General features: G+C 38.6%; 1 protein-coding gene across 8 annotated transcripts in view; it reads right to left on the reverse strand.

The window, feature by feature from the left end:
- Positions 1-14,745, reverse strand: part of LOC115240655 (sodium/potassium-transporting ATPase subunit alpha) — a 60,601-nt gene that overhangs the window by 3,775 nt on the left and 42,081 nt on the right. For 3 of the 8 annotated variants that reach the window (XM_029815935.1, XM_029815937.1, XM_029815938.1), the window contains exons 2-8: positions 13,154-13,234; positions 11,969-12,094; positions 9,888-11,288; positions 9,479-9,803; positions 8,634-8,870; positions 8,086-8,387; positions 1,501-1,595 (exon numbers count right to left, since the gene is read on the reverse strand). In XM_029815935.1, the coding sequence (XP_029671795.1) occupies positions 1,501-1,595; positions 8,086-8,387; positions 8,634-8,870; positions 9,479-9,803; positions 9,888-11,288; positions 11,969-12,094; positions 13,154-13,234 (2,567 nt within the window). Of the gene's footprint in view, positions 1-1,500; positions 1,609-6,965; positions 7,061-8,085; positions 8,388-8,633; positions 8,871-9,478; positions 9,804-9,887; positions 11,289-11,968; positions 12,095-13,153; positions 13,235-14,745 lie in introns of all 8 variants that reach the window. The other 5 variants (XM_029815940.1, XM_029815941.1, XM_029815942.1 and 2 more) reach the window with 3 other exon arrangements.

Here is a 14,745-nt window from a genome sequence, read left to right on the forward strand (position 1 = left end):
TTTTATTTTTATATTAAAAAAAATTTGTATTTTAATATTATATTATAAAAGAAAATTTCCAGAAACAGATGTGCGTGTGTGTATGTGTATCCTTCGAATAAAATAACCGATAAGAGAATTAAAATTAGAATTTGATGCTGTCAATATTGATAAAATTTTCCCATATCTCAATTACTATGAATATTCAGTTACCTTAGATTTCCGAATATTATCTCTGTGTAATAACTGATTAAATATATCAACAACTATTGACAACACAGTATTGATAAAGTTTTCGGTGTTCTGGAATGGAATTTGCTCGTGTTTCGCGCGCATACACCTAGTGCAACAACTAAGAAAAAGTAACATGTAAATAGTTAAAAGCTAAACGATCAGATCGCAACGTGTTAGTTTATTGTTCGGGTGAGAGATTCTAAGTGTGAGATTCTAAGAAAAAGCATTCGACATTCTCAACATCTTATAACTTTTCTCTATAAATCAAAAACTTGCTTTGTGCTTTATGCTAGTCAACTAGATTCCTAGAGTCGGGTGTCGTTCGTTTGCAGAGTGTCTACCGAGATTTATTGTAGGATTCAGGATCCTTGGGAAGGAAAAAGTTGAAATTCCCATACTTTTAACAATAAACGTTTCGAAAAACTTCATCAATCTTAAAGAATATAGTATATAATTTTGTCGTTTGATCGATTTTTTCCTCTCAAGATGCATACGATGTTATGAAAAAATTGAATTTGACGAGAAAAAATGAAAAAGATATACCACGGATTCATCATCGAAGTTAGTAGACACTCTGTTATTACGTGTATTGTTGTGTATAAACATCGTGGTCCAAGTTGAAACCGCACAATAGAAACGAACCAGATGTGTATTAGTGCATTAGGCGAATAGAGTACCTATACACGTATACACAATCCTGGGACGATTGAGATTACTTCCAACTTGGTTTGCAAGATACATTCGCTGTATGCGTGTATATTACGTGTAAGATTAGCCTCGTCGAAACAGTCAATCGCTAAAACATAACGTTATATATGCTATTAATTTCAAAATTAATTTCTATCACCGCCACATAACAAAATATTATTCCATTGCTATGTAATTATATAACTTATTAATCCTTTGCTTAGCACTATTCTAATCAGTCGGTTAGTCAATTTCTAATCTATCCTCAATCGTTTGACAAGTGTCAGGCAACATTAACGTTCGCGCATGCACTGGCAGTCGAATTTGTGTTCTCGGTTGAGTTATTTCGAGTCTCTCATCCTTGCCAGGCAAAGGATTAATCATATTAGACCGTCCCGACGGGTGTATCTGTCTGTGCGTTGTGATAGTGAATGTGTGTGTGTGTGTGTGTATATATATATAAGTATGTAAAACAGATGGATGCGATAAAAACGTGAATAAAAATGTATGTGTTTAAATTAGTCTTGATACGGTACGGATGTGAGTGCAATAGGTTTCTGTTGGTTTTTCTTTCGTTAGGTGGGTAATTGGGAGACCCACCTTCGGTTGACAAGATTGTCTCTGTAAGGATCGCGTGGCTGCCGTTTCATAATGTCCGACTCCGGTGCCTCGTAGGCTAGCGAGATGGCCGGCACCTGCCATCCACCATTGATTAGAAAGTGTACTAATTACCCCCTCCCCCACCCGCATTACAAAGAAGTTATATGCGAGAGATACATGTAACTGCATTATTGGTACTAGTATATTTTATGCACACATACACTCCCCTCTTGGTAAATATGTATGTACGTGCGGTGCGAGCGAAAGAGAGAGATTTGGAGATTGCACAAGTTAATCACATATACGTTTATATGTGCGTAAACGTTGGCCTTCTCATTCTGGTTCTTTTGAAACCCCCTCAGGGGTTGATGTTTCAATAGAAAAACTGGAGAAAACTGTAATCGCGACCCGTTTTTATACTAAACGCCGCAGCTTATCCTAGGAATAAATCGCACTTGCTGTTAAAAAATTGCGTTGGAAAATTGTGCCGTAAAATTGCGTTAAAGTGTATAGCAGAAATAGAGAAAACCTGTGAACGGTAGCGAGTGTATCTGTGCATCGGATTAGCGCTGCGTTTAGACTGACGGCCCGGAACAATCGGCAGAAGAAAAAAAAAGTGAAATCATTCGTGCCATATCTGATGCAAGTGAAAAAAGAGAAGTCACAAGTGAAATTACACGCGCACGCGTGAACCTCCCCGTCCTCGTGCTGCGAATCTCCAATCGTTATCACCCACCCGGCTCTCGCACTTTTCGATTGAATCATCGTTTTCAGCGGTGCTCGATGTTCCACGATGTAAAAGATAAAGAATAAAAATCTTGCAACGAGATTCCAATGTTATAGCAACTTGAATTGTTTTACAATAACTTTATTATATGTACTAAAAAATTCGCTAAAATTGCATACTAATTAATTAAAAAAAAAATTTGGAGATTTTATAATCTGTCATCAAAATGCTTGCCATCACAATCTAAAGGGCAAATTAAAAGACGAACGAGATAAATACGCGAGTCATCGAGCACTTTTAAGACTCGAGTGAGAAAAATCCCTTCTCTTTCGTGCACTTTGAGTACGATCTTGAGTATCGTTTCCGTTAGTATCGCGGCGGCGAAACCCCCTGATCTATTCTCGTCTTTGTAAAAGACTTGTTACCGAAATGACAAATCGTCTAACTGTTCGCAAACGAAAGAATCGCGCGTGCGGTACTGCACATCAGGGGGTTGCTACCACCGCAGAAATTTTCCCACGTTTCTCCAATTAATATATGCATATAAATCCCCCGGTTTCCCCAGTTTAGCAATTGTCGTTTTTGCACATGTATATGGTCGTTTCAGCACCCATTAGAAAGTTGCCAGTCGCAGAGTGGGTAGAGTAGGCAGCGGCAGTAGGCAGCGCATTACAGAATAAAACGTGAGAGGACTGTAAAGAATAAAAAACTGCAAGAAAAAGTTCATGACGCTCAAAAATGTACAAAAGTGTCTTTCTCTTTTTGGCGGTGATATATGGCAAGTAGAACAAACGGTATAGTAAATAGTAGTAAGTATAGTAATAGTAGTAATATAGAATAGTAGTAATAGTAGCAGCGGCAGCTGTGATATATATAGTAGATAAAACAGTAATGGCAGTAAAAATTCAGTAAAATTCTATGAGTAACGATGCTGGCTTGTGGTTGTAGTAATAATGATAATAACAAGACTAGTATATAGACCAGGACAAGAATAATAATGATAATAATTACTGAGCATCAAAGATTAATGTAAATATATGTATATATATAAATGTATATATATATATATATATATATACACACATATGTCTATATATACTTAATACAGACGACTCCCGCAAGAAGACTGCTACAACTCGAAAAGAATATAATTTTGTGTTCTCACCTTTTTAATTATGGAACGCTATTATTAAAGACTAGTTAAAGTCTCAAAATTTATCTAAGCACGTAAAATACGTTAATTTAAGCGAAAATATGACATGCTGTCAAACTAGATAGAGATACGCGCTTTCGAGAGATTTTACTTTTTGATTTGTAGTAATGTTCTTCCAGGAGTGCGATATAATGTACGTGTTAGATCGATTAGAATTTAACTAGTTGATTAAGATTTAAGCTTCGTCGACTCTAATGCGAAACATTTGTTTATTTTCATCACCGAAGCGCGTTCTGCTCAGAACAGATCCTCCTCGCCCTATCCCGTCTTTCCCCCAAGCGATTTCGTCGACGAAACTTGCTTTTCGCTGAATTACGAAATGACTAAGGAACGATCGTTGCTCAGTTGCGAGATTGATGAGAAAGGAAGAAAGTGAATCGCTTGATGCAGAATCTGATGCATAGCTTTTTTTCTCTCTAAGAAAAATCTAGACAAATTCTAGAAAAAAGAGAAAAAGAAGTTACGAAAAAGAGAGAAAAATAGGAAAAGATATGAAATGCGTGCGTCACGTAGGTATATAATCACGCGACAAATCTTACCGTTCTGCATCCATCGATTCAATCGATTTAGCTGACATATAACTTTTTTCGCTGCGTAAGAGCAAAGTCAACAAAGTCTTGGATAAAAATAAATAAATAAATGTCTAAATAAAATATCTTATAATAATTTCAAGCTCGTGATTTGCAATTCTGCCAATTTTTCCGAAACAATCGCAACAATCTCGTCCTTGTTCATTTACATGTACTCCGTAATGTTAAATCACATGATAGATTCTTTCGCCAAGCGAATATGAACCAATTCCAAGTTGAAAAGAATTTCATTTTCCCGAGTGAGGCGCAGCAACGATAAAACCTGGCCCGAGGCAATAGAAGCAGCCAGGAACAATGGAGGTAGATAGATAGACAGACAAGATAGAAAAGAAAAACGAGGAAAAGAGAGATAGAAAAAAAAGAAGGGAAAGTATATCTCGTTTCTATGCACAAACCGACGTACAAATGACAATTCTATTCTATCGTATAATGCTATTCTACTCAAATATTTACGGAGAAAAAAAAAGGGAGAAAGATAGTACTACCGTTTAATCTACGAGAGAACATCTTCGAGCTTCCGGAATAAAATATATAAAACTCTTCAGTCTCTATATCGTTCAGTTTCTATGTCGTTTGAGTCTTCCTTGTGTGGTATCGATGATGACGCAAAGCAGATTCACAAACGATCAAGTATTAACAAGTTGTGAGTTGCACATTTACGATATAAACACCACATAATATTCACAACACAATATACAAATGCCCCTTGCATTTATGATGCCTCTATCACGATTTAAAAGAAAGGCTAAAAAAACTGATAGCGATAGAGCGCGAAGGATGGTGTAGAAAAAAAGGATATGGATGAGAAAAGATGGATATACTATATTCATATATGAGAGAAAGAGAGAGAGAAAGAGAGCGTGCGCACACGCGAGATAAAAAATGGAGAAAGATGGGAGATAGGGATATGGCAGTAAAAAGAGATAAAAATGCCGTTTTGAATAGGAAAAAGAGGCGATAAGTAAAATACCAAAAGAAACGATCACACATGCGAGTCCTCACAACGATTTATGTCTTGTGGATGTCTCAGCAACCCATATACACTTCAAGCCAGTGGCAGACGACGACAGGATGACGACTGCAGCGAGGAATTATAGAACAACGATGAAGAGCTCTCGAGGAGAATAAAACTAGAGATAAGTAATAGAGACTTATATATAAAAAGAAAGAAAGAGAAAGATATTTATATGTATGTATATATATATATAGAGAGAGAGAGAAAGAGAGGCTTTACAATAAGAGATTGGCTTACCTTCGGCGTAGGATATGGATGAGAAAAGATGGATATACTATATTCATATATGAGAGAAAGAGAGAGAGAAAGAGAGCGTGCGCACACGCGAGATAAAAAATGGAGAAAGATGGGAGATAGGGATATGGCAGTAAAAAGAGATAAAAATGCCGTTTTGAATAGGAAAAAGAGGCGATAAGTAAAATACCAAAAGAAACGATCACACATGCGAGTCCTCACAACGATTTATGTCTTGTGGATGTCTCAGCAACCCATATACACTTCAAGCCAGTGGCAGACGACGACAGGATGACGACTGCAGCGAGGAATTATAGAACAACGATGAAGAGCTCTCGAGGAGAATAAAACTAGAGATAAGTAATAGAGACTTATATATAAAAAGAAAGAAAGAGAAAGATATTTATATGTATGTATATATATATATAGAGAGAGAGAGAAAGAGAGGCTTTACAATAAGAGATTGGCTTACCTTCGGCGTAAGGAAATAACACTAATACGATCAAAGATCATCGTGATGGAAGCGCTTGTGACTGTCGATATAAAAGGAAGAGAAAATTTCTCGACAAGGAAAAATTTGCGATTGCCCGTCTCGCAATTCGATCTTCTCGCGACAAATATATATATATATATATATATATATACTAAAAAGTATATTACAAGTCCATCTTTCGTTAAGATAACAGAATAATATTCGATCACCATGGTCGAATTACATCTTTTCTGTAAAGATACAAGCTATTCTGACAAATAAGTAACGAAAAATCGCGGACGAGCAAACATCTAACATGTAACGAGATTCAATCCAGCTTATTGTTAGAGCGAGTATAGAATATATGAATAGAGAGGAGAGAATCGGACTGAAAATAAAGCTCGCGTGTCCCAGCAACCAAACACCCGTTCAAGTGTTGCATCTGCGTGCACCATATCCCATCACTGTTACCTTATCCGCATTTTGTCCTAGCGTGTCCGACTCGACAACTCGATAGCGATAAGCTTGGCAAATTAATCCCTACATCGCGTGAATGTTATCGAGTGACCTTGGCAGCAATAATGACCAAGGTATAGTTTCTCATTTAAAAGGGAAAAAAATAAAAGAATAATCTAGCTTCTTTGTATTTGAAAAGAGAATATTTAAAAGAGATGATGAGTGTATTACTTGATGTTGAATTAATATTTAGCGTGTAAAGATCATTATTATCAAATAGGTGATCGGAGAAAACACGAGGGATCAATTTGCCCGCGAATCGTTACCCAGTTCACAGTTCCTGTCCTATGTGGGTATCGAACAACGAGCGAGACTCGAGAAAGAGACGTGAACCGAAATGTTCGCGTCGTATTTTATATCGTATAATAGAAGATTGAATCACTAACTACTAAAATCGCCAAAAGAAAAATAAAAAAGAAGTGTATAGCCAATAGAATGGCAGAGAGAGAGAGAGAGAGAGAGAGAGAGAGAGAGCGATCGCCGTGTAATTGAATTCTCGAAGCTCTATTCTATTAAAATGCTTAAACAAGTAGTTTTTTTGCGTGAAACATAAGAAATTGCGAAAGATTTATCGATATTTTAATCAATCCGAGAAGAGACTTCGAAAATACAGCGTATCATCACCGATGACTCTTTCGTACTATAGAAAATCTGTACGTAGCTTGTCAATATTTCGTTGTATGTTGTAGATGTGTTACCTTTCATTAACTAGCTTGTCTGTGAAGGGGTTTCGTGGTTGTCGCTTCATAATATCGCTCTCTGCTTCCTCGTAGGCTAGCGAAATGGCGGGTACCTGATGTCACATTATCAAAGAGCTCAGTAATAATGCCAACAATTAGATAACGAGTATGTCTTCCGATGATGTTGAAGTAAGAATACTGACATCTCGATTATATCTTGTTAAAATAAAATTATTAATTTAATCTGGTCATATACTATACAAATAATCCTAATATGAAATTAGTCCTAATAAATTAATATAGTGACCGGCTTGATATCGTCAGCATTCTTACTTTTACGATGAAGCATAGAGAATAAACAGAAGATAATTAACTGAAAAATAAAGAAACTAAAATCGATTAAGGAACTGATTTTGGAAGATATAAAGGAGATTCAGAGGAAATTCGAGGTAAATAGCTTTTTGCAGAGATAATAATTCCTAAAAAGGAACGTATTTTAACCACGAAAGTATCTCTCGTTACTTAAATATCTATTCCCTAAATCCAGTAAAAAAAAATGTATTCCTCAAATTGCAACGCATTTTATCCAATTTTTTAAATTTAAAATTCCTGTAAGATAACTTGTCTATAATATGCTCGATTTAGCTCCACCAGCGCACAATTGATCTAAAGAAAATAAAAGTATAAAGATTATTAAAGACATTTAATCGAATGTCGAGATTGTCTAAATTGTTGTCCACTAATCAATGAGCTGCACTGCCTCGATTGACTGGTTCGTTGCCTTGAAAAATGCTATCTATAAAGAAAAACAATATTGTCGGATGCATTTAGAGAAACTATAGATTTATGTCACACAATCTTCGTATCAGGTTGAACATTCCACATGTATCACGCTGGTACCTATCAATCATTATAAATGTCAAAGACCACCGGTATCTTTGAGAAACAGTGTTGTGCCTTTGTGACTATAAGCTATTACATCGTGATGGACGGCGCAAATGCTGAAATAATTCGATTAACCAATAAAAAGAAGATCGAGTAGCGATTTTGGAAGAGCTTTCCGCGAAACATGAGCATCTCTTCGAATGTCGTTACTCAACTCCAATACGTCGTTCCCATACAGCATTTCGTGACTCACCATGTCAGTGCCCAGATCGATGCAGAGAATGGTGACGGTACCCAGCGGCAAAGGGATATCGCAGAGGATAAACGCCAGGAAAGGCGAGATTTCGGGTATGTTCGAAGTTAGAGTGTAGGCGATAGATTTCTTTAGGTTGTCGAAGATCAAGCGACCCTCTTCCACGCCTGTCACAATCGAGGCAAAGTTGTCGTCGAGAAGGATCATGTCGGCCGCTTGTTTGGAGACGTCCGAACCGGCGATGCCCATAGCGACACCAATGTCGGCCTTCTTCAGAGCGGGCGAGTCATTCACACCGTCGCCTGTGAATAAATTGAACGTGTAATAAACGTTTCAACACTGCACTGTCAATTGCAAATAATCACACACGACACTGCGTGCTGTGAATTGCACACAGATATAATTATTATATTACAATTATATAATTCTCATGTCGCAATAATGAATTAGTTAATTTAATTAAAAAAGATTTTTTAATATATTAATAGAATCGTTTCTTCATAATGCAATGCAAAGTAAAACATTTTTTGTCTGCAAGTATAACTTACCAGTTACGGCGACAATCGCGCCCATCCGCTGGCAGCCTTCGACAATGATGAGCTTTTGTTGAGGCGAGGTACGGGCGAACACAATTTCGGTGTGGTACCTGAGAATCTCGTCCAATTGGTCGGAGTTGAGTTCCCTGAGTTCGGTTCCGTGGATGACCGCGGCTTTAGCCTCACGAGGATTTACTTCGGATACAGGGATATTTAACCGTTGCGCAATATCCTCAACGGTCTCATTACCTGATAAGTGAGAATAATAATGTTAATGTAATTGTGAAAGTAACAATTAAGATCTGAACAAAAGATTACTCGATTGTCAGAACTTTAATTAACTCATCAATTTTTGATCATTTCTGTGTAATAATATTGGAGAAATATATCATCAGATTCGATTTATATCTAACTCTCTTTTTGTAGAAATACTGTATAAAATTTGGCAAACTTTAATGATTGAAATTCGATAAATTTTGTGTATATTATGCTAAAAAGAGACACTGTTGCTATCATATATATCATTAAAGACAAAGGGAATATAGTTGTAAAATATATATTGTCATCAATTAAATAGCTGGACATGTTATTGCGTCGCATCCTCTTTACAACGCGAACTTTGCATATCTTTCAATAAAACCGCCCCAAGTTCCATGTGTAAATAGGATCGTCGTAAATCTTAAGCGCGGCCTATTATCTGAAATTACGTCTCATTAAGAGATTAAACTCATAAAAGCATCATAATCGAGAGCGACGAACGAGGTCTCGGAGATACTACAGCCGGTATCTAATCTCAAACGTCATCTGACAGCTGTTATCGCAGTTAAGCGATCCGATGGCGTGCGAAATGTATGTACCTTCAGAGATGATGCCGACAGATTTGGCAATGGCTTTGGCAGTGATCGGATGGTCACCGGTAACCATGATGACCTTGATGCCGGCGGAACGGCACTTGGCGACCGCATCGGGCACTGCTGCCCGCGGCGGATCGATCATAGACATCAGGCCCACGAAGCGGAGCCCTTCAACCGGGAAGTTGGGATCGTCGGCGTTGAATTTGAAGCCAACCGGGAACTTGTCGGACGGCAGTATGTAGTCACAGAAACCGAGTACTCGTTCGCCGAGTCCGCCCAATTCCAGATACGCGTTATTAAATGCCTCTTTCATCTCCTCGTCGAGAACCTACAAAAATATGGGTGAGTATAAAAAATGGAAAAGAGATAGATAGATAGATAGATAGATAGATAATATACTAAAATAAATTACCTTCTCTTTGCCACCGATAAATATGGTCGAGCACCTGTCCAGAATCCTTTCGGGAGCACCCTTCATTACCAAGAGATATCTAGTATCGTTAGGATCATCCGATTCATGTATGGACACCTGATATTTGTTGGTGGAATTGAAGGGAATCTCGCAAACTTTCTTGTTACGTTTCCTAATACCCATGACATCACCCAACGCAAGTTCCATGCACTTGAGCAGCGCGGCTTCGGAAGCGTCACCGTTTACTTCTCGCTTCAAAATCGGTTCACCATCCTGACCCGGCTTAAACTCGGCGCGATTACACAAAGTCGCAATCTTGGCTAGCGCCTTGAATCCTGGACTGGTACGGTCGTATTGCAAGCCGGACTGATCCTCCGTGGTATCGGCGTCAATGATCTGATTGTCGAACCACATGTGCGCGACCGTCATACGATTCTGCGTGAGAGTTCCCGTCTTATCTGAGCAGATGGTCGAGGTTGAGCCCAGGGTCTCCACAGCCTCGAGATTCTTCACCAGGCAGTTCTTCGAAGCCATTCGCTTGGCGGTCAGAGTGAGGCACACGGTCACGGTAGCGAGGAGACCCTCCGGTACATTCGCGACGATTATACCAATTAGGAAGATGACGGCGTCAAGCCAATGATAACCCAGAATAAAAGCTATGAGAAAGAATGTGATGCCGAGGAAGACAGCGACACCGGTAATAAGGTGTATAAAATGATGTATCTCCTTGGCAATCGGCGTTTCACCGGTATCAAGACCGGATGCTAGACCCGCAATCCTTCCCATCACCGTCTGATCGCCACAGCAGATCACTACACCCTTAGCCGTGCCTTCCACCGCATTCGTTGAGAAGAACGCGAGGTTCTTCGTTTCGAGCGGATTCTCGTTCGTGAATTCGGGCGACCTCGATTGTGGTTCGGACTCACCCGTCAGCGAGCTATTGTCCACCTTAAATCCGCGAGACTCGATGATCCTGATGTCGGCCGGTATCCGATCGCCGAACTTGACGTCGACGACGTCGCCGAGCACGAGATCCTCTGCCCGCAGAGTGAGTTTTTCACCCTCCCGGATCACGGTGGCGAATTGCGGCACCATGTTCTTGAACGACTCCATAATCTTGCTCGACTTGCTCTCCTGATAGTACGAGAATATACCCGTGACTATCACGACCGCCGCGAGGACGATGCCCAGATAGAGATTGTCGTCGTTCGGGTCCTCGCTGGTCGTGGCCTGAATTGAGTACGCGATGAAGCACAGAATTGCGCCGATCCACAATAGGAGGGCGAAACCGCCGAACAGATTTTTGCAGAACTTGACCCATTCCGGTGTCTGCTTCGGCGGCGTCAAGGCGTTCGGCCCATCCCTCTCCAAGTTCTCCTTTGCTTTCGCGTGGCTGAGGCCCTATTTTATTATATTTTTTTATTATATTTTAAATATAGACTTTATTATATTTTTTCATTATTTTTTTATTTTATTTTTAATCAATTCTTTTTATACTAATATATATATATTATCTTTTTCTTTCATGTACTCTTCTCCCAGCGTTAGAGTAGATTATTTAAATCGCTTATTCAACACGCGTTTCAGCGTCGCCAAGTAAATCCATTTTTAATATCTTTGCATTCGCGATTTATTTTACATTAAAAAAAATAAAAAAAAAAAAAATTAATATTTTATCTTGGCGCTAAACGTGTTAAAACATCGATCGATGCACGCTATAATTTCAATTTATATCGAATTTTTTTCGAAAGATTTTTATCATCTTGTTGTTACTTACGTTTTCGGGGTGCGTCTGAAATCTTTGATACAGTTCCTCGGGTGAGATTTTGTGGAAGTCAATGTCCAACTCCTGCTTCAGGTCATCTAGATTCGCTTATTCAACACGTTTCAGCGTCGCCAAGTAAATCCATTTTTAATATCTTTGCATTCGCGATTTATTTTACATTAAAAAAAATAAAAAAAAAAAAAATTAATATTTTATCTTGGCGCTAAACGTGTTAAAACATCGATCGATGCACGCTATAATTTCAATTTATATCGAATTTTTTTCGAAAGATTTTTATCATCTTGTTGTTACTTACGTTTTCGGGGTGCGTCTGAAATCTTTGATACAGTTCCTCGGGTGAGATTTTGTGGAAGTCAATGTCCAACTCCTGCTTCAGGTCATCTAGATTGTCCCCCCTCCGCTTTGGGTTCTTCCGCCGCGACTATTAATGGCAACAGACAGAAAGAGAGATGCGTTATCGAAAGATGTATTTCTGCTAATGGATTCGCCATATCGACGCTGCGTGTATGTACACGCACAACTTTAATATAGCTGTAATTACAAAGCCTCGAAGCGATTATAAACCGGCGCGTTGATCGGAAGGTACTCTGATAACTGACCAAGTAGAAGAAGATTATCAAAGCGCGTCGAATTACAAGATTGAAACCCACCGACGAATGAGGACAGGCTTTTGTAGACGAAGAGATCGATTGCAACGATATCGCCAAGAAACGAGGTGAACCGAGTTGTAATGATATGTCGTATACCGTAAGATAAGATACGATTGCACTAGAATGAGAGGAATGTTGAGCGCGAATGTCGTACATCAGCGAAAATAATTGATGACTAACGAAAATTCAGTGGACGACCAAACTATGATAAAACACATAAATTATTCGCAAGAAATTGTGCAAATTTTTTTCTTTGTCTTTTTTTAACGTAAAGTACGATATATTTAGTGCAATCTTATCTCATTCCATCGAACCATTGTACAGACACATTTAAAAGAATGCAATGTTTCTATTCACGTCGTATAATTAAAACGCGATTAAAACGTTATCGCAATTAAAGCCTAAACAAACAGAATTCTTTTAACATGCGTTAATGTGATTACGATAACTGAACCAAAATGAGAACGCAACGCCATAAATGAGAAGGATCCGGAAATGATGAAATGAAGGAACAAAGAAAATCTCCTTCGAAGAGATTTATCGTCCAAGCATAGTTAAAGAAGAGAAGCGTTACAACGAATAGAGAACTATTGCCCCATGGAAGAAACGATAGATTTACAAAGATCAGCATAAAGAAAGCGACAAGAAATAGAGAAAGAGACAGAGAGAAAGAAGATAGAGAAAAGAGATGAAAAGACAGAACGAGAGCAAGAAAAACGTTTTTCGTTTATCCCGCCCGCTGGTCGAGAAAAGAAGCGTAGATCCAGATCCGGAAATATAAATTATGTAGAAATCGAGCGCGGACGTAGAGTCTGCACCTCTGAATATACCTTATACATTCCATCTGCGGTTTTGTTGTCGTCGCGAATGTTGGGTAACGTGGCGACCCTGTATGAGTCTGAGCGGCCATGCTGTAAAAAAATGGGCGACAAAAAAATCATAAATACATCATGCGGATGATACAACAAAAAATACAATCAAAATAAATAAATAAATATATATATAACATATGTATATGACAAAATTGTGATTTGAAAATAATAATACATGTATTGAGTTTATCGCGTGTGTATATGTGTCTCTCGCGAATGAAATGCTGCTCCTCTTGAGAATCGAGCATCGGTGAATGCATCTTTCCCAAATGAGCAAATGAGCAGGGAGCTCAGTACGCGAATTATCTATGCCCAAAATTTTCCATTTGGAATTTTAGGCACGTTACTATAAAAGGAGACGACTGCTCAATATCGCCGATCCGAATGGACCAGTTTTCCTACAGCTCTCACGATCGTATCGGGCGCAATTGCGACCTTCTCATGAAAGAGAGAGAGAGAGACACGTGGCCGGGGCGCATTTGACACGTGACATCGCGGTGAGAGAGATGTGCAGAGGCGGAACAGAGGCCCGATTTTCAAGAGCGACCTCGGCGCGACCGCGTTCGGATAACGACAGTTTCCGGTAGTATGTGCCGGCTCAATGGAGACATGCTCGCCAGCGTCCACTATGCTCAATGCTCAATGGTAATCGGGTCCCGTAATCGCGATTACGAGAACCCACGCGATAGTACAGTCGCGATCAACGGCGAAACCTTCATCTCCGCGGAAATAAAATTCTTTACACATTTTCAAATAAAAAAAAAATATTTCCAGATAAAGTATAGTTTATTCCATCACAAGCTCGAAGGAAAGATACTGTGATAACCAATTTCTTTTTTATTACATTATTACGAGTTTGTTGTGTGTGGATTCTTATAAAATTTTACCAAAAAAATAATTTTTTAAGAAATTCCCAGAGTCTCAATAAAATTCCTGGAAAATTCTCTGATTTTTCCAGGTATAAAAGAAATCCCTGAGAATTCCAGGTTTCCCATATTTTTTCAAGGAATAGACATCCTGTACACATAATTACAGACGAATATTTTGAGATTAAGCTATTAAGTGCTCGATATCTTGGAAAGGAAACATTAGTTTAGAATTAAAACAAGTATAATTCATATATTTTTTCCTGAATATAAAAAAAAATGTATAAAGGCAAAGTAGATATTAAACGATTAAATTAAATACACATTATCAGTTCTCGCCCATACATTATTTTTCACGGCTATATTTCTAACCATTTCCCATAAGATGTTAAGTGACGAATTAATAACACGTATAGCATAAAGATATTTTTCGACATTATCGTTGGCCATGAAAACCCACAATATTCTCACGTATGTACCGGATGGACTAACTGACGAAACGCGAGACTCGTGACGCGCTTTACACGCGTGCAATTGCTGCACGCGGTCGTTAATTCTGTCACGACGGCTCGTTACGGCCGGCGATTAGATAAAAGACCAACGAGTCGACAAATCGGCGGTTACGATTGTAAAAAAAAAAAAAAAAAAAAAAAAAAAAAAACCCTGTTGCCCGATAAGCTTTTA

Source organism: Formica exsecta, unplaced genomic scaffold, assembly GCF_003651465.1.
Source record: "Formica exsecta isolate Colony F162 unplaced genomic scaffold, ASM365146v1 scaffold443, whole genome shotgun sequence".
NCBI classification, from domain to species: domain Eukaryota; kingdom Metazoa; phylum Arthropoda; class Insecta; order Hymenoptera; family Formicidae; genus Formica; species Formica exsecta.